The 25,780-nt window shown below is 36.7% G+C and overlaps 1 protein-coding gene across 3 annotated transcripts in view; it reads left to right on the forward strand.

Moving 5' to 3' along the window:
• Positions 1 to 25,780, forward strand: part of CADPS2 (calcium dependent secretion activator 2) — a 282,539-nt gene that overhangs the window by 154,603 nt on the left and 102,156 nt on the right. For all 3 annotated transcript variants that reach the window (XM_030238173.2, XM_050969712.1, XM_050969713.1), the window contains exon 9: positions 20,298 to 20,364. In XM_030238173.2, the coding sequence (XP_030094033.1) occupies positions 20,298 to 20,364 (67 nt within the window). The remainder of the gene's footprint in view (positions 1 to 20,297; positions 20,365 to 25,780) is intronic.

Raw genomic sequence — 25,780 nt, forward strand, 5'->3', positions numbered from 1 at the left:
ACCTTGACATGTTGGTTTATTACTGGCAGTTGAAAAACAGAAAAGTTGCACTGGAGATAGTAAGGTAAACTTTTCTCTCTATATATTGCACTCAGAACAGTAGCTAGTATCTTTGTCATGTCTACTACAATTACTCCTAATTAGTCTCAAATAAATTTAGAGGGTAAATGTTTCTAAAAATGCTTGAGAGATTGCCCACTGCCAGCGTTTTTTTGAGATGACCAGCAATTCATATACAAATGGGAAATTTTTCAACTAGCTTTGTGCCATTTGAAACTTCTGTGAAAAGATAATCCTCAGGCAGTCTTCCTCATCTGTAGGAAAGGGACGATTACCACAAAGTAAAGATGTGTTCTTGATTCACTAACCAAATAACAAAAATATTCCTGATTCCTCTTTGTCAAAGTTGTTGCCTTGTGAAATCTTGCTGTGGATTGGAGCAGTCTGCAGTGTGGGATGCAGCAGCCTGCTGCAAGATGATCCCATCACAAGAATTGTGTGTATTCATCTCAACTGGGTCTAAGTAAAACTTAGTTGCTCCCTCTCACCATGATTTTATATTGTGTGCAGTTTTTCTTGACTGTCCTGTTACTGGCAAATGGGATGCAACAATGTTTGCTCAGTCTAGCTGGCCTCTAGTGCCCAAGTCATCCAAAGAACCTCATTCTCATCTACTCACACTGAGGAGCTCTTTTCCAAAGAGTGCTCTATAAGGTAATGGAAATGTCTGGCATACAGAAAATGAACAAAAGTGTATATTTCCAAGTGGAATTGTTTCATAAAGAAACTTGTTTATGAAGCAAAAGGGAGGTGGAGATTTCTTTTACTCTAATTGAAGAGGTCATGGGTCTTGGTAGCAGAGATATGGAGACATAATAGTTGGCCAAAACCCAAGCATTGGCACAGTGATGCCAGTACCTGCACTACAGAGCTCTTGGGGTCACTGACATGTTCACAACACTTTTGAGTTAGAGTTGGCTCATGTTCAGACTCAATGCATGCACAATGTGACCGTGTATTTACTTGCTGTATACTTTTGAGACACTGGGCCAAAGATTCATTGTAATTTCTGACAGGAAGGCATAAAGAAGTATTAGACTTTCAGCTAAGTTTATTTGACTTCAAAGACAAAAGAGGTGTGACCTAAAGTTTCATTCCCCATTCCATGTTCAGTCTGGACCTAGCATGACAATCTCAGGTGTGATCAAGACAAGCGCTGTAGCTGTAGGTGGCTCTGTTTGCTGAAGCAAACTGTGTTAATGCAAGGTTTTTACCATTCATGGAAGATATGTTGTGTGGCTGATGAAATAGGCTTTGTTTGAATTTCAAAGTGGACTGTTGAAGAAAAAATGTGGGGCTGGTAAAAAAACGCAGTCAACACCGGAAGTGTACAGCACAGCAAATACCACTGCATATTCAGGAATGCCTGCTCCTTGCTTTACATCAAGGTGTGCCAAAGTGTCATCTAACATCCAGCATCACAAATATCTGTGTAGAGCATATTTTCTTTACTCAGTGAAAAATCCTGAAGAAGGATATATCACAAACTGCTATGAAAATATTCGGGCTGCAAACTTCAGAACACTTCTTTGAATAATACTTCATAATACTTCATCTGCTGGAAAAGACTGGCATGGTTGATCTGCAAGTAAACTACAGCATGAAGTTAACATGATTCCATTGAAACTGTGAGAGCTTTTCAAGAAAACTTATGAAGAGGGGATAACCTTTCTTTTCAAGAGCAAATCACAGACAGTTGCTGACTCTGAAGATCCAAGATGCTGAGACCCTGCAGACAAGCATGTGAGTATCCCTTTCTGCAAGATAAAACTCATAAATCCCAGAACAGAGTAAACCCAAGTATTTCAAGGACTCCCAACATTTGGAATGAGACTACTGAGAAAGTAAAAAAAAATTTAAAAACTAAGCTAGTGGATTTATGTTTCTGCAGAAATATTGGTCAAATTTTGGCTCATAACTAATAAACAAACTGGATTCAAAAGCAGTGGTGTATATTTTTTGTTTATTTTGTCAGAGTGTCAAAAATGTCTTTCATGTAGATGTAATTGTCTAATCTTGCTAAATTCAGGTAAATTTTCCTTTTCCTTTCCTCATTTTAACATTCATCAAGGAACATGCATATATCAAGGTGAACATTTCCTATGAATGTTCTAAGCTGCACTTTTAGTGCTGTATGAAGGTGTTACTATTATTATACCAAGGTGTCTCATGTGAGTATTTTCTGTTATGCTGCTTTGTGCTTAATGCTGGTATTTCATTGTGCTAAATGAATGTTAGCATCTTGCCATGGAGAAAAGTGCTAATGTGATAACTGTCTTCATTTAAATGATTTTACTGTTATACACTTTCGCAAAATCAATTTACTATAATCAGTTACTTTTTAAAAATTAAATTGAACTTCATGAAAAATGACATATTAAAATTACGTTAATGATTGATTGGATAATGATAATGGGTTAATGCAAAATTACTATGGAAGGAAGAAGCAAAAGTGTTTATCCTGCTGTTAGATCCTTAGAGAACAGATTATAGCTATGAGCCTGATTTTCAGTGCTTCACACAGTAATTGCTTCTGAGGAGGCACAGGGAATCTGAAGATCTTAATGATATGCCACTGCCACTTTAATTGCTGAAAGAAGCCAAGAGAATCCTAATTGCCAAGAAAAGCATTACTAATTACGGTGTCATTCTTCATTTCTTCCATAGAAATTAATCTGAAATATTTGTAAAAGCTGAGATGTAAATTTAGATCCAAACTCACTTAGCTTAATCACAACAGACTTTATGTGGAAAATATCTATGGGTTAGGCAGGGTTGATTGTAAAACTTAAAATATTTATTTTCCTATGAAAAATTTTGGTTTGATTTTGCTCACAACTTCTTTAAAAATGAAGTAAAATAACTGAGATTAGATTAAATAATCTGGTTTTATTAATATGTAATTTATAGTTAAATTGTGATTCTACCCTCACATTAAGAAATTGTTACAACTGTTCACATAGGGTATTTCTTTTTTTATATTTCACCTTAAAACTCCATACTTCTGAAATGTTAAGATGGGTTTCCTTCAGCTCTGATGGGCAGTGATGCAGGTTCAGTTGTAAAAGTATATTCTTTAGATCATAACTGTAGCAACACTTGTTCAATATCTCCATGCCTTCACTAGGAAGGAGTATGCATAATTGATTAGGTATAGAAAATCCCCATGATCAGTACTGCATGTGAGTCAAATCCTTCTTTGGCTCAGCTTTGCTAAAGTCTTTATTCAACCTCACAAAATAAGCAGTTGGGGTGAGTGGTCATGCTGGTACTTGTCCATTTCCTGCATTCTGGGTTTTGTACTTTGTTCTCTTCTCAGCCTTTTTTAATGCAGTTATTCATATTTTCACCGTGTCCTAAACTCGTCTTCTTTTGCCATGGATTATCTCTTATGGTTGACCTTATTGGTGCCTTGAATTCACTTATAAATTCCAATTCCTTTTCCTCTTGTTATGTAATATCTCAGAACATATGACCAGACATCTCAGTGACCCACAGAACAGCTGGACATTTCTAGTTTATACTGTCCATTTTTAGTTTGCAGTTCTTAACTTTAAGTCTCTTCCCATCTCAACTTCTTGGTCTGTGTGCATGTGTTAGGAAAAAAATTAGTGAGAAAGCCTTTGGCAGCAATTCTCAGGTCATCACAAAAGAGAAGAGATCATTTCCATAAAGGCCATAAAGATGGTGATGAGCTGTGCTGCAGGATCACTTAGGACTTGTCATCATAGTTTATGGGACTGACTCCAAATTCATGTCCTCTCCATGTGGGCAAATTTGAATGCAGAATCACTGCTGAGAGAGCCTGGTCAACTGAGTACCTTCTAGCAGCAGCCACTTGTTGCAACAGTGGGGTGAGATTCAGCCCTGCACCAGGAAGGCTAATTGCATGTGATAAACCATGGAGAGAGAAGAATTAAAGAATTAATTGTTCAAAGAGCAGTAAATTGGCTTGTCTGAGGCACCTAAGAAGGATTTTTAGCCACTGATGGCTACCAAAATTATGTTGCCCAGTGCAAAGAGATGGGAAATCTGGAAGACCTGTTTGGCATCTGTCTTCTTGACTAAAAAGGGAGCCAAGTGTGAAGTGTCCCCAAATAGATCTGTACAGAGACTCAGTGATTGCTGGGGATCTGATAATCACCTGATATGCATTTCTGGTGATGTAGTTCAATCTCTGTCCTGTCTTGTCCTTGTCTTACAGCACCTTAGTGGCTGGAATATGTGAGGTGCACTAGCTGAGCACCACAGCTGATTTTGTTTAATGCAAGAGGAGTCTAGTTCACCTGCCATGGCTCAATTCTGCTGTGTGAGCTGCTGCAACTTTGGGGCAATGAGGGGGTGTTCTTCATAAGCACACTCCTTACTCAGACTAATTAACCAATGTAGATAAATCCTTTTTTCTTTAGGTACTTGATTTAAGTACCTGAAAGGGGCTGGGCCAAACTGGGGAGCATCTTCTGTTGATGCCCATGTCAAGGGTTCCATTAAGGCTTCAGTCCTGGAAGTACATGAATACATGCTGTCTGAAATCTTGCATTTGTGCTTGTAAATATTTGCTTCACTGGATTTGACAAAAAATATAAAGAATTCAATCCAAGAAGTTTTGCCTGTTATTGGAAATGCTCAAATCAGAACTTTGGAAAATTATTAATGTGCAAAAATTGGGGGTTTTTTTACTATTTTCATTAAAAATAGCAAAGCTGTTGGTAACTTTTAAGGTGAAATGATCTACTAATATTTTTCTGCAAATAGGCCTTAAGTTCATTAAATTTTAGGGGAGGAATTGAGAAAAAACTTTGATTTGTAATTGGGATTTTTTTTCTAAACCACTCAGTAATAACTTTAAAATTTCATTTGCATGGTTTTTTTCTACCAAGTAGACTAGATGGGCTGACCAGTCAGTGCTATGTGGATTGAAGGTAATATTAAAAAATTAGTTGTTGTCATGCTGTAGCAAAAAATGCATGCCTTATTAGCTCCTCACAGGGAAGATGATGATCTGAGTAATTTCATGGATGTGAGGTGAAATATAGGCAGGACTTTTTTTTTTTTTTTGACTGTGCATCACTGGTCTTACAAGAGTGAAAGCATAGAGGAGACTGCTTATTTTTAATACAATAAATGATGAAGAAATTTATCATATCAGAAGTGTTCTACAATTTGCAGTAATAAATTCAGATATCAGGAACTTCACAGTAACTCTACAGCGTATTTGAGGAGTCGCTGGTCTGACTGGAAAGTTCAGGCTGGCTTCTGCTGAAATTTCCTCATGCTATTGTTACACAGTTCCCATAGTTTTGGAAAAGCATCATTCAGAACAAAATCTGACTTTTAGTTTTGCTTGAATTTGCTGCTCTGTAAATGCACCCAAATTATGCTGACAGTATCATTAGAATGAAATCACATGCAGGTATTCCTGCTTCATAAATTATTCCAGAATTACATATGGTAGACTCTATGTGTTATTTTGTATTATACTTTGTATTTATTTCAGATTAAAATTTTAAACTTTTTGCCATGTAACTTTCTTTTGAAACTTGTCTAGAAACTTCCCTTACATGCATGAGTCTGTAGTAATGGAGACATAACTGATTACAATATTCCTAACATTATGCTGTACTTAGTCATCTAAGCAATATTCTTGTTTTACTAGCCTGCAGGACCAATCATCATTTAAATAGTTGTTTCAGATTTTGTTTATATTGCTTCATTCTACTCCAAATAAGTATGTCACAAATATCATGCAGGTGAAAGATGCAGTTTATTTATGAGCCTTTCTCATCAGGTGATCTGAATTGTTTCTTGATACCACACATTCATCTGTGACATCAAATTTAAGAGTTATTTTCACCTGACATACATTGACACTGCATGTGGTCTGGCCTGGCCTGGCATTATTTCTATACTGAAGGTGCCAGTCCTATTAACTGCAAGGATGGGGACATGCCACCTACCTCTTATGTCCTTCTGTCTTGTGCTGCCCATCTGTTACTTCTAGGAAGGTAAAATTCACCCAATTTTTGTCTTTTGGAATATAAGCCTTTACAAAATCCGAGGTACTTATGGCTGCAAAATTATTTTCAGAAACTAAAAGTATGTGACCAGTCTAATCCACCCTCTGTGTCAGAATGCTGCCTCAGAAACTGTAGGGTCAGTTGTGCTACCATGGGTCTGAGGGTGGATTTCAATTCATAATACACTATTCTTTATGGGCAGAAATAATTCTAATGCAATACTGAATGTAAAGGCAGAGGTCACTTTTTGTAAATTCAATTAAGTGGTTTGTTGGTTTTGTTTTTTCTCCAGAGTAGTATAATTTCAATTACTAAAGTAGTGCATTTATTTCTCTCATAATAGCAAAGCCCCATAGTCCTGTACCACTCTTGTTTTGTTCAAATATTGTGTTTGTCATAGCTAGCTCCCTTTAAATAGTCCATGTCCTGTTACACAATTGTGATGGCAGATCAATACTGTACTGCTTTGTCAGGGGACTTGAGTATGTCTCATCCCCAAAGAGGCATCACCTTGGAAGGCTGACAGTTTCTGTCATGTCATCAGTGTAGTGATGCTTGCATACAGAGTTATGCACTATTAGCTCTCTTGGTCTTTTTATTTAAATAAAAACTATAAAGAACAACTTATCCCACACTACAAATGGTCTTTTTTGTGTGCTTACCATTACAAACCTGTTTCAATTTAATCCCATCTTGTGCCTGCTCAGCAATGTTGCTCAAAGCCCCATCTAATCTGGCCTTGAATGCCTCCAGGGATGGGGCATCCACAACTTCTCTTGGCAGTCTTTTCCAGTGTCTCACCACTCTCACAGGAAAGAATTTCTTCTTACTATCTAATCTAAAACTACCCTCCTTTGGCCCTCTTGTCCTATCACTACATGCCCTTGAAAAAAGTCCCTCTCCTCTCCTCTTGCAGGTTCCCTTTAGGTTCTGGAAAGCTGCTCTAAGGTCTTCTCAAGGCTTCTCTTCTCCAGGCTGAACAACCCCAAATCTCTCAGCCTTTCTTCTTAGCAGTGGTGCTCCATACCTCTGAGCATCTTTGTGACCCTCCTCTGGACTCACTCCAGCAGGTCCTTGTCCTTGTGTTGGTGGCCCAGGGGCTGGGCTCAGTGCTCTGGGTGGGGTCTCAAGACAAATGCATGTATGTTAATTCCTGCACGTGTATTTTAAATCCTGTGCATGGTTTGTCTTTGGAGCAATGGACAGCAAAGATCTCTAAGCTGCTTTTCATGCTGCTGCTTGTATGGACTAATCTGGGGACAAATTGGCAGGAGAAGTGTTCTGGTAGGGGTAGGCTTGAGTTCCACTGCTTAGTCTCCATTGGGGTCAGACCAGCTCCCCTTTGCTTCCACATGGAGAACTTCTCTGATAATGTTAGAAGATTGCCAGCCCAAAACTATCATCTTCTTTCCTTCAAAGTTTTTTCCAAAGATGAAAATCAATGTGGCTGTGATGAGAGAAATGTACCTTGTCATAAATACTCAACTAGTTTGCCCTTGCTCAGTAAATCAGTGGCTTAGAAGTTAGCATTTTTATCATGGCTTATTACATTTGGGATTTTGACTGCTGATTTAAATTTTGAGATTATTTTAGGTTCTTGAGTAGAATGCACTATGTCATAGACCAAGAGAAAGAGAGTAAGAAACTTGGCTCAGTTTTTAGTAGTGTTGCTGGAGAGAAGTGTGCCTAAAAATATACTCCCCTCAAAGCTGGATAGCTGACAGCAATTCTCTTTTCTAAAGCTGAATGTCTGTAGATTTCTAAACTTTTTCATCTGGTTTAAAGTCTTAGTTTTGAAGGGCAGGGTAAGATCTGAAGCAAAGGTCTGAAGATTTAAGAGTATGGAATGATTCTTTTTAAGTTAAGGGCAATAGGCTGGGCGTGGGATCTCATTTTACAGATCCAAATGAAATTGGAGTTATGCAAGCAACACATCTGGGACAAGTATTAAATATTACAAATATTGCCAGTAGCTGGGAACACTTGCTAGGCTAAGATCTCTACAAATAGTACATGCATTACAATTGGGGGTTTTTATTCATTACTGATGAAAATAAAAAAAAGCTTCAGAGAAGGGAAACCAACAATTTCTGTAAATACAGTTTTACCATTGTTTTGTATATTGAGAACAATGGATCCATTTTCAAACAGAAAATAACTGTGATCCTTAGATTAGAATTGGGTGATTAAGTTAATAAAGTAATCATGTAATGTAAAACTTTATTGTCATTATAGAATGCGAGTGTTCAACTTAATCACAAATGTTGCATTCATTTTTAATTGAGCTGTATATAGTCTCCTTAATGGAAGGCTTGGTTTTTTTCCTTGCACACTCAATATATTTTAATTGAACACCTGATTCTTGCCATCCACACATTAACATCTGGACACTATGTTTTATGCATATAGATACACTGATTAAAACTCAGCAGAGAAGCAGATAATGGGAAAATAAAATGACAACATTATAGAACATTTTCAGCCATATTTTTATTATATATTGAGAAGCTTTTAATTACCTTATTTCATTTAATTAGTCCCACTGCTTAGGTCATTTGTTTTCTTATTGATATGGCATGTCAGCAACTTTGCTAATTGGCACAAAATGGCATATGACTAAACTGTCTTGTCTTGTCTAGTTTGGTCCAAAAGAATTTCTTACATTTTTTCCACATTTCTGAGACTTTTTATTTATATCACAGTCTTTTCAACAATATAAAAAATATTTTGACAGAGTGGCTTGATTTAAATTTAACATTTCACTTTTCATTTTTGTTTCCGAGTTAAAGAAGATTTTTTTAAAAAGTGGTTACTTCCTAATGTATTTTAGCTTCAGAAAATAATGCTACATTCTGTAGCTTTTAAAACTTTTTAGCCTTTCTTCAGAGAGAAACTTAATTTAAGGATTTTTTATCATTGAGACTTTAGGCATAGTTTGTCAGCATTTACAAATTTAGTCTGGAAAAAAGCAACAGTCCTGAGCCACTCCAGCAGTTGTACTCTGGGATTTTAGGAATGTATTTTGCACTGTTCTGTTTTAAGCCAGTGATTTAACAAATCTAACAATTCTTGAGTATTGATGAGATTGATTAATTCAAATTATATAAGCACTTTAGTGCATAATATTATAATATTAATTTCCTATTGATTATTAACACACCTTGTAATAACAGAGATTTTATGTAAATGTGATAAAAAAAAGAATTTTTTTGCCTGAGAGAATTTCTCTGAATAATTGATAATAGACCTCTCCTAATTTTAGATTCTTCTGTTCCAAACCATCTTTTATATTTTTCATTGAAGATGTAACATATTTTTTACTTTCTAAAGATGTGTGTAGTATCTCTGTACCAGGCAAAAAAAGATTACAGTTTAACTAATTAGTGTTTTTTGGTTTACCAATACTGATGCTTTTCGAGTTGTTGGATAATCTTTATGATGTATGTGTTCAACTGTGTTGGCACTTCAGCAGATGAAGTAACTCATCACTATGCAATGAATGTTCTCCCCCTAATTTGAGAATAAATGTATTATTAATATGTATGACACTGTGCTCCCACAGATTCATGATTTGTAGAACAAAAGAAATTCTACTGATTTAAAATACTCATTTCAAAACTACTTGAAATACAAGTTTCACACTCCTTGTCCTGAAGTTTAATTCAACCACTTTTTGTGATTACACAGTAGCATTTTCTGTTCTCTTCAAGTCTGTCAGAACCAGGTAAGAGAGATCGATTTGAACCAGACTTTTTTAGTGATGTTCTACATGTCCGACATCCACAGGAGGGCAGCATGGTTAAATCAAGGAAGAAGATGTGAGTATGATCATAGTGCAGCTAAATTAATCTCACTTCTGATTGTTTATATTGTCTTGTGAAAGTCTTTCCAATTGAAAAAAGTGCATGTGTTCCTGGCCAGTACAGGTAAAGGAACTGCATGTTAATTTTAGAAGTTGCAGAGTGTAGCTTCTTAGTACCTATAAACATTAAGTTTTTCTCTGTATATAGAAGATCCACTTTGGAAGGTTTTAAACTATTTAGTGTGGGAGTTATTCAAGCCTCGTTGAAAATTTAGTTCTGTAAATCCCAGTTAATTCTGTTATAATATTGTGGTAAATAAAATATTTGAAGAGTGGAGGCAGCTATTCTTATATGTTTACAGGACACAGTAACTGCTCTATCCTCTAATACTTGACTGAGCTATAGCAGGAAATTAGTCCTTTTGTATACATGTCTAAATATATAAACACACATATACACACACACACATATGTAAAATTCTATTTGGGGAAAGAGATTAAAAAATCTCAATCTCAGATTTGAACAATAATTATGTGTAACACTAAAAATATTCATTGTAATTTTTTTTAATTGATCATCCAAACACCCATAGAAGACATTTTATTCATTTGGGTTATTTACAAATAAATACCATTTTTCAAAAAGTACCTCTAAAACTTGAAGTAAGGAGAAGTTTTACTTCTTACCTCTACTCACATCCAATCCATCAGCACCACAACTTCTCTTTTCTCTTAGATTTTAAGGATTTTAAAAAGAAATAATTTAATGGCAATTTTGTAGGTGAATATCACTGAAGTTTCGGGGAGACAGTTGTCAGACAAGTCTGTGCAGCAGCAATGGACTGACCCCAGTAGATGGCTCTGATGCTCCCTCACAGGCAGTACTCTTTATTCCTAAACTCCTACAGCTCCAGTCACAAATCAGTTCCAGTTTAGTAACTCCAGTGGGAGAACAGCATTTGAATGTTTTGTTTTCTACATATTTTTTATGACAAAGAACTTCAGACAAAGAGGAAATTCGTGCTGTTTTTATAGGCTTATGTCTTTCTTGCATAGCTCTTTTTTTTTTCCCTAACCATCACCCAAACCAAAACCATCTTAGGAATTTTTTTCCTAATTATATCAATCAATTTTTAAAATCCTAAATACCTGAAGAAATGCATAAGGAACTTTCTTAAAGGGGATATATTTTTCAGTGATGCATTTCTGTTGTTTTCTGGTAAAAGTCCTGCAGAAATCAGTTTGCTTGTGTATGGCATTTCCAAGAACAAACATCCAATTGTGTTAATGATTCCAAAACATATTCCTGTACACGGAAGTCTGTCTCTTCCAGTGCCACAAGACAACTGATGAATAGTACTAGTGGGTGCCAGCTTTGGTATGAACTGTACAGGCTGCTTGCAGGCACAGCTAGTTGAGATGTGGAACTGTGCTACTGGGTGTAGATTTTAAAAGTTTAAAATGGTTGAGAAAATCATTACAGAAATTATTATAGCAAAAACCCATTCAAAAGTTTCAAACACAGAGACACAGAGACCATTTCTAGATGAAGAAGCTTCTAGGGACAGTATCAGTGTGAGTATAGGAGGAATCTGTGGGAAAATATACCTGCATGCTTCCTTTCATGTCCTGTTGAGAACAAGGCATAGGCCTGAAAGTGCTTCTGAGTGTCCACTTCTGTGTTCTTTTGGAGAAGTTTCTTCCAAAGTGACATCGAGTCAGAAGTCTGTTTCTCTGGCATCTTTAAAATTCTAAATGTATTCTGTATATGAAAGTTTTTTAAAACTTGATTTTTTCAGATAACTGATTTCTTGGGTCATACTATGAAAGCCTTCTTCCTTGTTTTTACCCTTGTATTGTCATCAAAAGATGGCCAGGAGTGTAAAAGTAGTTTTTTGAATCTAGTTTTTGATGAAAGGATCACCTACAGGTGTCATTCTGCACCAGTAGGTTTTTTGAGGCATAATGACTCTATGAGAATATTAGATTAGCCTTACTTCTTGGACCAAATGTTCATCTAACCTGTCTTCCACTATGGCCAGCATCAGTTGACTTGGAAAGTTTTTATAAGAGTAATTTCAGTATTCTTTCATACTCCACCCATCTGCAGATAAAGGACTTTCTGAGCCAGATATGACTCTTGGCACATGCAAGCAGTCATTGGAATTAAATTTCTCTTTCACAGCCTGTCCAGGAATGCCTAAAATGCACAATGAAATGTAACTGATTTGACTTCATGGAAACAAGCCTCAGCAGTGGCACTGCTGTGTAAGAGTGGAAATTAGTGTCTGGCACTGTTCCTGCATTCCATAGAGGTACTCAAGACATGAAGGAGACAGTCCACACCACTGATACACAACAGCACTGTCTTTTCTTGCTGTTGTGTGCTGGGTAGAAAGAAAAGTGGTATTCACTGGATCCAATGTTTGCATGAAGTCTGCCAAGTTAAAAGTGTGTGAGAGTGTTTCCAGTGTATGAGAGCATGAAGTGTCAAAATTTCAATCCAGAAGAAAATCATATAGATCCCAATAAAAAGCTTTTTATTTCTGCAACATGGGGAGAAACTGCTATTTAAGAGATTGTGTATGAATGGCCACTGTTGCTTAAATTGTACTGTAGTTCTTTTCATTCTGGGTAGTTCTGTAGTTGCACAACTAAAAAGCATTGTTTTCTGCCTAGTGTGCCAAACATTTTGAAATCTCTGTAGTCAATGTCATCTCTATTCATTTTTAGGTAATCCACAGAAGTTTTACCTCCTAGAATTGGCTGAAAAGAGCAAACAGGTTTATTTTTCTGAATTGTGCTTTAAAATGAATAATTTTGTCAGGCAGCAAATGACAAACATTTTCCACTAATGCCACATGGTTGACTTTCCATGATTCCTAGGTAGAGAAAACCTCCTTCATATCATCTCTTGTCACATAACTAATTACAACAGCTAAGTTAGGAGTCTTTGCACTGAGCCCAGGGAGACAGAAGGGGGCTTCCAAAGGGTAATCTTCAAAGTTCTGAAGAGGAAATGTACCCCAAGCACTTTACACTGGATCCCTACAAAATACAAAGGAAACATGATCACTGAAAGTGGCGGAGTGGAGTTGCAAAGACAAATACATTTAATTTGCTGCTTCCATTTGGAACATTTTCTTTTCCCTTTTTTTTTTTTAATCATAAGTGTGTTGCATGTTTTGACACACAGTTAAAAGGCTGAACAGCTTTACAAGCTTCTGAAATGCATTTTCCAACTTCTGGAAGATAAGGGCTGTTGTAAGGCTTTCCTGAGTGTTCCTTCTGGTGCACTAGGACCTCAAGTTTTGAACAGTTTTGCTCTTTTCCACTTCGGTTTCTCTCCCAACAGAAATTAATGTGGAAATACTAACCTCCTGCACTGGACATGTTGTGAGGAGTAATTGCTTGGTTTATAAAGCACTTGACTAAGTGTCAAGTAATGCTCTTATTAAGAGAATAATGCTATGTAAGTGAGAACTTGCTAAACTGATTTGTTTCAAAGCTTTGGTGATGTTTTTAAGTGGTGGTTTCAATTTAATTCCTTTAGTTGTTTTTTTTTTTAAATCCAGCTATCAAGAATTTTTAAAAATATAACATTCTGAATAAGCATCTTCTGTGTGCACAAATTAAAAGAAAGTGCTAGACTTGCTCATTATCATAATTTCTGTCCTTCCTTTCAAATCACAAATAGGGATACCTAGTTAAACATGCCTTCTCATGCCTTTGCTTGCTTAGATATAGCACTTTATACTAATTCATAAGTACTTTAAAATACTTATCCATGATAATTACAAGAAATGTTATGGAAATACTTAAAATTTACTGTCTTTAGAATGAAAATGTAGGTATCTCATTCTTCTAACATGTTTTATTAAAAAAAATAACTCTGCTGAGGTCTGTATTCTTTATGAAATTTAAATTATATTAATACAAAATGGCAGTGAAAAGGAGTACATAACCAGTCAGAGATAATCAAAGCCAACTATCATTCCTGAGCTCTCTGCTCTTACCATCTTCTACCACCAAAGTTTTCAACACCTTCTGACTGTTTCCATCAGTGGATGTGTATGACCTAGAAACAAAGGTCAATTTTTCATGCAAACAAGCTCCCAGCAATTTAGGTTTTCTAGATCACAAAAAATATCACTGCCTGGCTGGAAAAAAGGTCATCAGTCTTTTCTATCTGATTGCAGTGCCGTGTGCTTCCAGTGGCATGGAGAGATGTCTAGGCTGGACACCCAGCTGCTTCTGGGTGCTCAAGATGCTTGCAAGTTCTTTAAGGTCTGTCAGCGTTAAGAATTGTTTCCACAGCCAAAGTGAAAGCTTAGGGGAGAGCAGTGCAATTGAATTTTTTTCTACTACTTCAACATCAGAAGTTAAATTTAGGTTTTCCCTTTGAAAACCAGTCTCTTTGCTCCTGCTTTCTGTGCTTGTGTCATCACAGTCTATTATCTTTTTAGATGAAATTAAACCTAGAGATCACCTTCAGGGGTGTACCCATATATTCTGCAAAACACTGGTGGCTGTTTTGTCCATGGGTTCAGTTCAGAGCTGGTCCAAAGTAAATTGCCTCAAAAAGCACAGAGGGTGGATGTCAGCTCCTCAGCACCAGCAGTGCTGCACTCCCTGTTTACATTGCAATTCGATTACATTAGAATCAGAGTGCTTTCTGCATTTATGTTGCACCTGAATGATTTCGTTCTTTTATTGCTTGGAATTCTCTCAAGGCTAAAGAATGTTTTTCTGTCTTGACAAACACTCCCATTTACATGCCAAATAGGTTTCATGATATGACATAGATTAATAATTCTCGAGTTCCCATTGTAGTTACCTCTCAGGTTCCATAAGTACTGGCATGCATATTCACAAATGGTGAAGCGCTGGAGTGCAGTAAGATATCACTGTTAAGAATCTAGGGATATCAGGTCGTTCAGCAGTCTTAAAACCATTTAGACTGTGAGTGAAAAGTGTTTAGCAGGGAAAAAAGCCACACATTTTCCTGTTCGTGCTACAAGTATCTTGCTTATTTGAGTAAATGGAACTGTTTTCTGTGGCTGTGATGTTTTTATTACTTGACATTCTTCAGCGTTTCTTTTTTCTTAGCAGGCATAATTACAGTAGTTTATGGTGATTGTTTTTCATTCCATCTGTTGAAGGCTTATTTAGTTCTCTTTCTCAAGAGCACAGAAAGGACTAAAATGAATTTGAGAATGTTTACAGCAAGGTTTCTTATGACCCAGGTCATATTGTTGTCTTGAATCAGTTTTCTCCTCGTCCTCAACTGAAAACAAAAAAATTTCTTAATCGTGCAGGGTTAAATAAAAGGAGGAATGCAGTGCAAGGAAGATTCCTTTTATGCAAGGCGCGGGGATGACTGAAAGTGCCTGTGGGCATTTGGTCCCCATTGGCTCTCTCAGCGAGTGCAGTGATGCCCACGGATAGCCTGTATTGTTGTCAGTTAAATGGGATCATGAGTGTCTGAAAGGTGTTTGAGAATGAACTGAAAATCATTTTCACAAGTGGATGATTACTTCTGCCACATGTTAACCGAACTCTATCAGAGTGGCCCAGATTTTTGAGACTGCATTAATTGCTCTTTCAACCTTGACTGAGGTTTCTCTTTAAGAAAGGCCTTTGCTGGACTAAACTGCTACACGTATTGATTTTTCTTTCTATATTTTTTTCATTGTTTGTGATAAATGAAGCCTTTTACAAGCGGAGAATTTATCATTCAAAATGTAGGTAGATTGCTTCGTTCCTTAGAATAAAAAGGCTGGTCTAAAAATGATCTCTGTAGAAGGAGTAAGTCCATTCTCATTTCTCTCTCAGTGAATAGCTCCGGTATTCCCCACACAATTATGCTTTTTCAGCTATTCATTAGTGCTGATTTTTTTCATCAAAAAGTGAAACCCTGCACTCTCGCAGTGAGGTGAGGACTTAAAGCAAATAAGCTGCCATCTTCCTTCCTGTGTATGTCATCAGAGAACTGAAACTGAACTATAATATTTAGCAACATGGGTTTGCATTTTGGTAGCACAAGGAAATGCACTTTGAGAGATATACAAACCCTGTGTAATTGCAACGTGATTATACCCAGACTTTTACAAGAAAATGTTTGCTCATTTTATTTGTTCTGTTTGTGGAGAAGGAAATTATACTGACTGAGATAAGATGATATATAAAACATTCTTATCCAGGTGTTTCTGTGTTTTTTAGTGGAAATGTAATTTCTTGTAATTTTATTTGTTTTCCAGGAAAACTAACTTTAAATATTAAATGGGAGGGGGGTTTTGTGCTGTGTTGTAAGCATTGTGAGGTATAATCATGTAATTCTGTGACTTCATACAAATCCAATTTTTATTTTTTCATTTGGGAGTGAGTGAAGAGAAAAAAAGCACTATTAAATAATATTGAAGAAAAGAAGATTGCAAAAGATTGTTTAAAAAAAAAAGTCTCAGAAAAATGATTGCATGGTTTGTACATTTGTTTGCATTTTCGTGTTAGTACAAAACATGTTAGAAAATCTTCATATTGGGGTGATACTTTTAATGACTTACATTTTTTCTATGTGATTAGTAAAAGCAGGTATATTAGTCCTAAGTTACTGGAAATTATGTGAGTAATATAAGAAAACTGAAGAAGGCAACCACACATGCATAGTGACTATACATATACTTTCTAATGTGCATGTGTACAGACATAGATGTTATGTGTACATATCTCATTTATTATGTATTTTTACAGAACAGAAGTCTGTCATCTATGTATGTTTCAATGTACATGAAAACACCAATCTTTTCTCCGTGTCAGAATATTTATTAAACATTCTCAAAACATGATCTTAAAGAGAAGTCAAAACAAATCTAAGCAGTTACTATTACAGTGTTCAGATACAGGGGAAGTATTTCAGTGTCTTCTTTCCCTGTATATGGCTGCACTTTAACAATCCAAGGATTATTTTAGATTATCCCAACTTTGGGCCCCAAATGAGAGCAAGAAAAATTGAAGCAAATGGTGTGCTTAGTGTTTAGAGATATGGAACTGGCACTTCTGAATATCAGTTTCTTGTTTGTATTGCACAAAATCTTTTGCCTAAAGGTACAGTGTTAGTATGAATGGCTGTTCTGTGTTTCTTGTTGCTGCTGAGGATGTTTAAAATAGTCTGAGCAACTGATGCTGTGCATTTTGTGTACATTGTTTTGGATGGAGAGAGTGACTGTGGCTTCTGGGTGAGTGCAGATACACTTATGGGTAGAGAAGCAGCAAGCTGCAGCTCTGGGAGTTCGTGACTGTGAGATTCTCTTCTGGTTTGCAGCACTGGCCTTTACCTGAGACTCATGAAAAGTTACACATTTTCCCATCTTAAAAATAGAACATTCTTCAACTTAGCTCTAAGACTTAGCTCACTTCTGAATCTGTTAGCCTGTTAATCTTCTGCTCCAGTTGTGAAGCCTAAGTGTCATTTAATTGTGAAAACTGGCTATTGTTGATTTTTTATGTTCTAGACCTCGACTGCAGTTTCTACAGATCCTAAATGTTACTGTCTAAATATAGGAAGGTTCTTGAAGATTCTTAGGTCCTCTGCTTCCTTTTTTTTTTCCTTTTCTTTTTTTTTCCTTCCAATGAATGAGAAAGAAAGGCTCAAAGAAGACTCTAGAAGCCTAGGTGGGTCCTTCCACCTAAAAATGTTAGACTCTTGACTAAGAATTAATTTCTTTGTCTTTCAGGAGCAAACACACTTAAGATGAGCACAGGATATATCCCTTGTAAATGGCTGAAACTTTAGGAAAAAACTGGTACCATTAGAGATGGCACTGGAAGAGGGATTAATAACATAACTGTGTGTTTGTAGTGATTTGTAAAACCAGACAACCTAAGTCTTTGCATTTCTATACTAAATCCCAGCTTTGTGTCATGAATATTATTTTCTTTGTTATCTGGTTTTATGTAAGATCTGTGAATTTTAAAGTTAGGTAGTTAATGTTCCACTCCTTTGTTTCCCAAGGAAGCTCTTATTTAGAAGTGACTTATAGGAGGAACAAAAGTGCACATTGCTATTTAATTTCTTTTTTTGTGCTTTATTACTTTATACTTTTGAATTATATTATATTATATTATTTCTGCCTGTACTGCAGATCTATAGGTGGTGTGTCTTACATGAAGAGCAATTTAAAAGGCAGCCAAGTAATATAAAAACATCACTTTTTCTCTGATAAAAAAATGTTCTTTAAAGTCCTGTTATTTTAAAAGCACATTTCTGGAGCAGGATCAGTTAATAATGAGAAAGAATCTGCATAGAGTGAGATTCTAAGGTTGGGTTACTCATTTTCTGATGTGCAAGAGGCAAGAAGTCTTTGTTGATCTATGGTTTCTTTACAGTCATTGAAGACATGCCAAGAGGATGGGAACGTAGTCAGGATATCTTTGTACTGTAGCTTTGCAGGACTGTGCATTTTCAACTGGGTTTTCATAATACAGTTTCAAAATGGGGCAGTTGCCTTCTCACATATATCAAAAGAACCTTCATGATACTCCAGGGGGTGCAGGGGGATGCAGAGGTTGAATCACCATGAAGAACAGGGCAGTCTTAGGACTGAGAGAGACCAAAGGCCACCTGTGGACTTTTTTTTACTTTTCTCCCTCAGGTCATTAAGCTTCGAGGTTAAGTGAAATTCATAATTTATTTCCCCTCCACCCTCTGACAGTAGTAAAGAGATTAGCATGGCAATAGCAGTGTTGTGTGCTTTGGGGAAACCTAATCCTCTAAAACATAAATGAAAAGGAAAACAGTTTGTATTTTGTGGGAGAATGTGTGACCCTAGGTCTGTGAGGTAAATGCTTCCTTAGTTTAAAAAAATTACACATTTTAAAATAAACCCTAGTAGATCCTTTTTTTGTCCCATTTTTGACATAACCCTTACTCCTTTATTTTCATTGAATTTGTAATAGCCAAAGAATTAAGAGGTTAAAAAGACCATGGCAAGATCGGGACTATTCCAAGAAGCCACATCCACTGGTAATTGTGTACACAAAGGCAATGTTTTTTCCTTTTCATACAAATAAAAAGCAGAGTAACCAAGTAAGGTAGACCTTCAATACAGGTGTAGCAGAAGTTGAAGAATTTCTTTTCTTCTGTTTTCATAATAATAATGGAGCCACTACATAATCTGAAAGCAACAATTGTAAGCAGTACGCTGAACATTTATTTTAGACATAAATTCGTCCTTTGTGATGCCTAATGTGGGAGAAAATAATCTTGAGAGTATGCCCAGGACAGACATAAAAAAGTTTTTGCCTTTATCTTGCTTACTCATTTCACATAAGATGTTGGTTTGTTGCTCTGTTTTTTGACTGAGGTGCAAACTAGTGGGCAGCAAAGGCACAGGAGTGGCTAGAGGGCAGCAGGCCATCTCCCATCCTAGTTATTATAGCTACTTCATGATGTGTGTACTGGCATCCCCTGGGAGTGCCCTTTGAAGCCAGCATTCCATTCGTGGGTCTGCGCAGTCATTGCTCTGGCTGTGACCAGCTGAGCTGTACCAGATGTCCCTGACAGGAGCTGGCCAGCCAGAAGGGACATCTCATGTGTAATATTTTGCTCTCCTTTAAGCAGCAGATCCTTACCACTGATGGGTTCTTGCTTACAATCTCCCAGCTCATCCTTTTCTTCTTGCTGTCTTTGTTACCAGCAGTGCAACATGACCACAGTGACAGAAAAAGTGTCACTATAATGCCAGAACATTCACTCCAAATTCTTGGATAATGAGTGTGCTCTCTCTACCACCAAATAGTATCAGAATCTGTGGTTTTCTCTTCTCACTGGTTGATACTCCTGATTATGTCTTCTGATTCAAAGCCTGGAAATTGCTAAAGTGACAAGGAGTTTTTGTAATCTCAGAGCCTTTATAGTGAAGTGCTTCTGTTTGGAAAATTAGTTTCTACTTTACTCTAAAAAAAATTTAATCTTGTGTGCCTGCTGACATTGTGTTATGTGAGCATTTTATCACACTATCTCTGGGACTGACTTCTCACAAACTAAATAAACACTAGCAAATCTGTGGAAACCAAATGAAATAAAAACTCTCAGGAACATTAACTTCTATAACATTATTTCTGTGTATCTACTTTAGCTACTTTTTTTTCAGAAAAAATTAATGAAATAAAATATGATAAGCTGGTTAATCTTTGCAAACATGATCATTTTTTCTGGTTTTTGGCTTGTTTTGAGTGAAAAGGAGTCTCTTTATTTTTATGATATGAGTAAATAAAAGAAATATCACATTTTACTCATGACCACACTGAAGAAGCAGCTCAGTAGACAGAGTAAATTAATACACAGATTTTTGTTTGGTCCTTCTAATGTCATGCCTCTTATTAATGGAAAACCACTGCCTTTATTATTTCCTTTGCAGGTACTTGTATGCTCTAGGACAGAAGGTTTGGAAGCGGTGGAAAAAACGCTATTTTGTCCTTGTTCAGGTTAGTAGCTAGCCATGAAATTTCAATAAAATAATTCTTGGACTGTAAATTATGTATGATTTCTTTAATAGTTTGTAAATTAGTATCTTCAGGCAACATATACTGTACTACTCCAAGCTTCTTGCAGCACAGACATCCACCTTTTTTTTTTTTTTTAAGTTTGTATACCTAGTAAACAGAAATGTTATCAAGTTTTACACATTTATATAAAAGAGTCCCTACACTGAGCAATGTTTCCACTGAAACCTATAAATTTCTGGATGAAATTTTTGTGACCTTTTACCAGCTTTTTACCAGCTGTCAATTTGAAATAAAGTTATATTTCACAAAATGGATTGTGCTTACTGTTTAATTTATATCATCTCAGCAAATATTTTCTATCTTTGAAATTAAAGCAACAATACTTATATTAAGAACTTTTTCTGATTTTTTAAAATAATGCTTATTTTTTCCTTCCTTGTAACATTAAATCAGGTAAATTTATTTAATTGTTACATAAAATATGGTGCAGTAGTTGTTCTTGGCCACAAAAATGTGCTGTGCTCATATTTTATAACTTTCTATCCAAACCTGAACTGTTAGTATTTTCACATGCTAATGAATGGTGATATTGACTCGGGATAAATAGAAAAGTAGATTCTGAGTGGTCAAAAGAGAGAAATTAATGATTTTAGGGAGTCTTTGGAAAAAGTAATTGTTTTCTGTTGGTGTTTGTCTTCAGATTATATTTGATGTTCTTCACAGTAAGTTCAGAGAATGCTGTTCTTTCTCCTTTGTTTCATTGACAGAAAACTCTGAGTCTCCATAGGTGTCATACAAAGACTGAAGTCTGTTAATGAGACTTTTTTAAGAACACAAACTTTTAAAACTGATTTACAGAAAGCCTGATTTCTTATCACTCCATCAGTCACACTCATCTGGTCTCCTCATGCTTCTAAATGATTAAAATCATAAGGTTGAAAAAAAACCCCAAAACTGAACGAGTTCTTTATTAATGTTAAAAGCCAAGAGTATTTGAAGGAGATTCTGTTAAGTTTACAGAATTCATTTGGATTCTGATTTTACCAAGGTCCTGTGTGAAGAGATGTGGAAATTTTGTGACTCTTTTTGAGAAGATCTCTATATAGGGTAGCTGTCAAGGCATGGCTGTGAACCGAAAATAATTTCAAGTTGCAAAGAAAAACAGTGCTACACATTCCCTCGTCCTTCATGCTTTACTTCAACACTCATCCTACTTGTCACTCCTTTCACAGAAAGAATGAATTTGTTCTTTTCCTCTGAGCCACAGGTGTCATCTGATTTTTAAATTGTTCATCTAAGAGACACACAGTCTTCATGTGTGTACAATATGGACCCATCATCTGGGAGACTGGTTTATTCCAGTCAAGTTAATTTTAACTATTTTCTCCTCTCTATGCTGAAATTGAAATACTGGAGGAGAACATTACAGGAATTTTCCTACTGTGATGGGATTTAGTCACCTATTTCATTTTAAAACAGCTATCAATTCAATAAAGCCATATAAAAAATACATTAAATCAATATTTACTGTCCAGACAGCTCTGGCTCATTGATATAGTCCTGCTGTGTTACATTCACTGGCAGTAAGCTGAAGTCAATACCTGTGAAATAAGCATTTAGTAATGGACCAGTCTGTTGTATTGATACATCATTGACATATTGACAAGTCTCCCTCTATATATTAACTTTTAGTTTACAGTAGTAAAACATCAAGGACATGAAATTCAGTGCTAGAGCAGAGGCTACCAGTATGGTTTACACACACTGAAAATTTAACTCAGTTGTGACATTAGATGGATAATGTTGACTTTTTCAGAGTGTGGTGTGATTAATGTGTACCTTCATTATTGCTGCACCTTTTACAAGTTTTTAGTGGTTTCTCAAAGAACAGGTCAGTGTTATAGAAAGGTTACAGTACCTGGAAATTTTAACCTCTTCATTTTATTTTATTTTTATCCTTTAGTATCCAGTCATTTCTCTAAAAGGCTATTAATTTAAACCAGAAAAAGACAGGGACATAACATGGTTGGTAAAAAGCCTCCGTCAGACCTGATGTGTTTTACCTAATTTACTGTCTGATGTCTTCCTCCAGTAATTGGAATGCAGATCCACTTATGTCCTTTTAATTTCACCTGGTCAAATGTTTGAAAATTCAGTCATTTGTTTCATGGATAATTTTTTCTAAACACACAAAGCACGTGAGATAATTCTTGCTTATGCACTCCTGGAGTGGGCAGCCAGGTGATGGCCTGTAGCAGACACCACAGAATCAGCTGCCAGGTGTGCAGTGACCCTTCCTCCCAGCACATTAAACAGAGTCTTTGTGCCCCGTGGGGACATCCCTTAGTGACATTCCTCATAAGTCACAGTCACACTTCTGTACCCATCTGACTGTCATAAATGCATAGGTTGTTGGTTTCCCCCTTTGTTACAAAACAGGTAGAACAGCTGGTAGTCAGGTGTTTGCACATCTGGAAAGTCACAAAATTCTAGTAAATGCAGTTGTAGGAAGAGGATTACCTCTTCTTCTGGCAAGATTAGCATTCAAGAGGACAAACTGATTCTGGTTTTGTCTGAGATTGTATTGTACATAGTCCTGACTTTTGAGTATCTATGAAGTACTTATGCTAATTTGCTGAATTCTTAGACAAAGCTGATTACAGCTCCATTTACTACTAATAGTACTCTTAAACCCAGTCGTGGATCTATATATAAAAGTCCTATTTCAGACTGTGCTGGTAATTATTTTTGTAGTAACTGAGAGCAGCCACTGATGGCCGTAAGGAAAAGGGTTTAAGGTAAAAAATGAGACAAATTCTTTATTTGTTTTGTTGAGGCTTTTTTTCCCCAACAAAATTTTCTTGATTTTTTCTGTCTGTTTCTTTGGTGAAGGAACTTCAAATTGCCTCATTTTCAACAAAAAGATGAAGTTGCTGATTGTGACTGCTTGTTCCTTTAAAATAAGAGAACACATTTGAAATATTTTCAATAAAATCAGCAGCATTATAGTGTCTGTCTTGTTATAGTGGTAAGGTTAAAAATGAATAAAAATACATAGCCCAGATCGTATACAAGTTTATCTTCAAAAACATTCAGTGGCTGAAGAAATCTGAAAAATGTGAGCATCCTATGCTTTGCCTTGATTAGTGCTTACTAGCTTCCCTTTGGATGGCTCAGATTGCCTTTACAGTGTGGTTGTGTGGAACTGTTGACATGCAAATGTGAGAGATGAATGTGGGTCCTTGCAGGCTTATTTCATTCAACCAAATGGAATACATTGAAACATTCTTTTACTACAGTGCCAAGTATCAAAAATTAAAATTGTAGATTCAGTTTAGAAAGAAAAAAAAAAAAAGGAGGAATCTCTCATTAAATATAATGCTAATTGCAAAGGATTTAGAGTTGTGTGACTAGCCAACAGCTCCCTCCATGCTTGTCCACAAGGGCAAATATGGTTGTGGGACAAAAAGCAGGGAAGTCCCAAGCAGTGACAGAAGTGATGCTGCTGCCAGGCCTAGAGCTAAGGGTGTAGCTTAGGGATGAGCCCCATGTCAGGGTCCCCTCCCAAAGGAGACCACCAGCCCTGTCTGTCTCTGCCCACAGCCCTTACTCCCATTTCAGCCTTCTGGGGCCGTTGTCCCCAGCCCCAGAAATGCCACAGCAGGGCTGGTCTCCAGTTCCCCACATCCCAGTCCATCCTTGGCCTGGGCCAGGGCTGGGGCTGGTTGTCCTGCTTCCAGCTGGACCCTGTCTGCAAGGCCCTGCTCTGTCAGCCCAGGGATATCTTAAAATATTCAAACCAAAGTATGGTAATTTTCTAAAATATTCTGTGAATGATAGCAAAACTGTGGGCTCCATGCACAAATAGTGAGGTGCAATTCTGCTATGCCTGTCATGCTGGAGGATGGACTGGCTGCTTGTAGAAGTCCCTTTCTGGCCTGAAAATCTGAATTTTGGGGTAGATTAGATTGCCCTTTGTGTTAATGTATATTTGATGTGGTCTTGGTGTGCCCATTTGAGTGAGTGTACCAAATCTGATGTGGAAAGCTGACACTCAGGTTCGGTTGCCTGACAGTGTCTCTCAGTGTCTCTCTCAGTGTCTCTTTTATCTCTGTAAAACTGTCCTTGCTTAACTAAAGAAATAATTAAAACCAGAAGAGCTATGTTTAGTTTCTCTCCCCTGCAGAGTCCTGCTGTGGTTCTGGACACACCAGTTTGGCACTGGAGGCCCGATGGCCATTTTACAGAGAGAGCTGCTACACCTGTTCCTTTTGCTTGTGCAGGCTGTGCCTGGGATGTTCAGTCACCGTGCACTGCACACATATATCTGTGGGACTATAGATAGCATAGTCCTGTTTCAAAAAAGCCCAGTACATAAAATAATGAAATATTTTTACACCATTACCCAGCTAATAATCACACATTCTATCCTTATTTTCAAAAAGCATCAATCTTTTAGAAAGAGTAAAGGTACAGCACCAGCAGATATATGAAGGAAGTTGAAATCAGCTGTCCAAATATTACTTCAAAAAGGATGGTTCCTGAAGTTTAGCTAAAACAATAAATTTAGATAAGTTAGCTGAGCAATCAGCAGGCGAAATAAAAATGATCCATTATATATCAGATGAGCTTCTTACCTGGAAATCCTAGCATAACACAGACAGTTTTAAGCAAGTCTGTTGGCTAGGTATCCTACAGTCCTTGGAGATGAAAATGTCAGAGGTGCATTTACATTCAGTTTCTTTAGTTTTAAGTGCTCACAGATTGATGTGCTCTTTCTTCTGGCCATCCTCTATAATCCTCCCAGCTCTTCATGTAAAACTGGGAACACCTCGGGTTTATTTCAGTGATTGCTTTTCTCCTCACAGACATTACATTTTCTTTCTTTATCATTTTTTATCTATCCAGTCAGCTCTTCCTGACCTATCCTTATAATTTTCTATTCTGTTTACAGAGTCATAAACCACCTGGTGACAGATTCTCTTCTTATTGCTTCATAAGTTTTTTGATAATTGTACTTGATGACAGGTGATTAATGTTGTCCTTGCCAGCTGCAAGCAGCTTGGCCTACAGGATACATTATCTAGTGAGCCAAGCAGCACAGGGCTAGGTGAGAACACAGATGCAAAAGGCACAGAAATCAGACTATAAAATCAAACTGAAGGTTCTGATACTTGCCTTCATTAGCTAGAATTGGCCAGATTATGTGTTCCTTTTTCCAGTTTCATGGTAATTTTGCCAGTCGTTCTGCAAACAGTACTTTTATACGTAAAAGTTCTTGTCTTCTCAGTTTCTTGGAATATAGGTGTTTTTTTCCTCTTACAGTATACTGAGTCATTTGGTCAGTACCACAGTACTAAGTATTTTCACTATCAGAATCTAAATGGCTTCTCTT

The sequence above is a fragment of the Serinus canaria genome, chromosome 1A (assembly GCF_022539315.1).
Source record: "Serinus canaria isolate serCan28SL12 chromosome 1A, serCan2020, whole genome shotgun sequence".
Classification (NCBI taxonomy): domain Eukaryota; kingdom Metazoa; phylum Chordata; class Aves; order Passeriformes; family Fringillidae; genus Serinus; species Serinus canaria.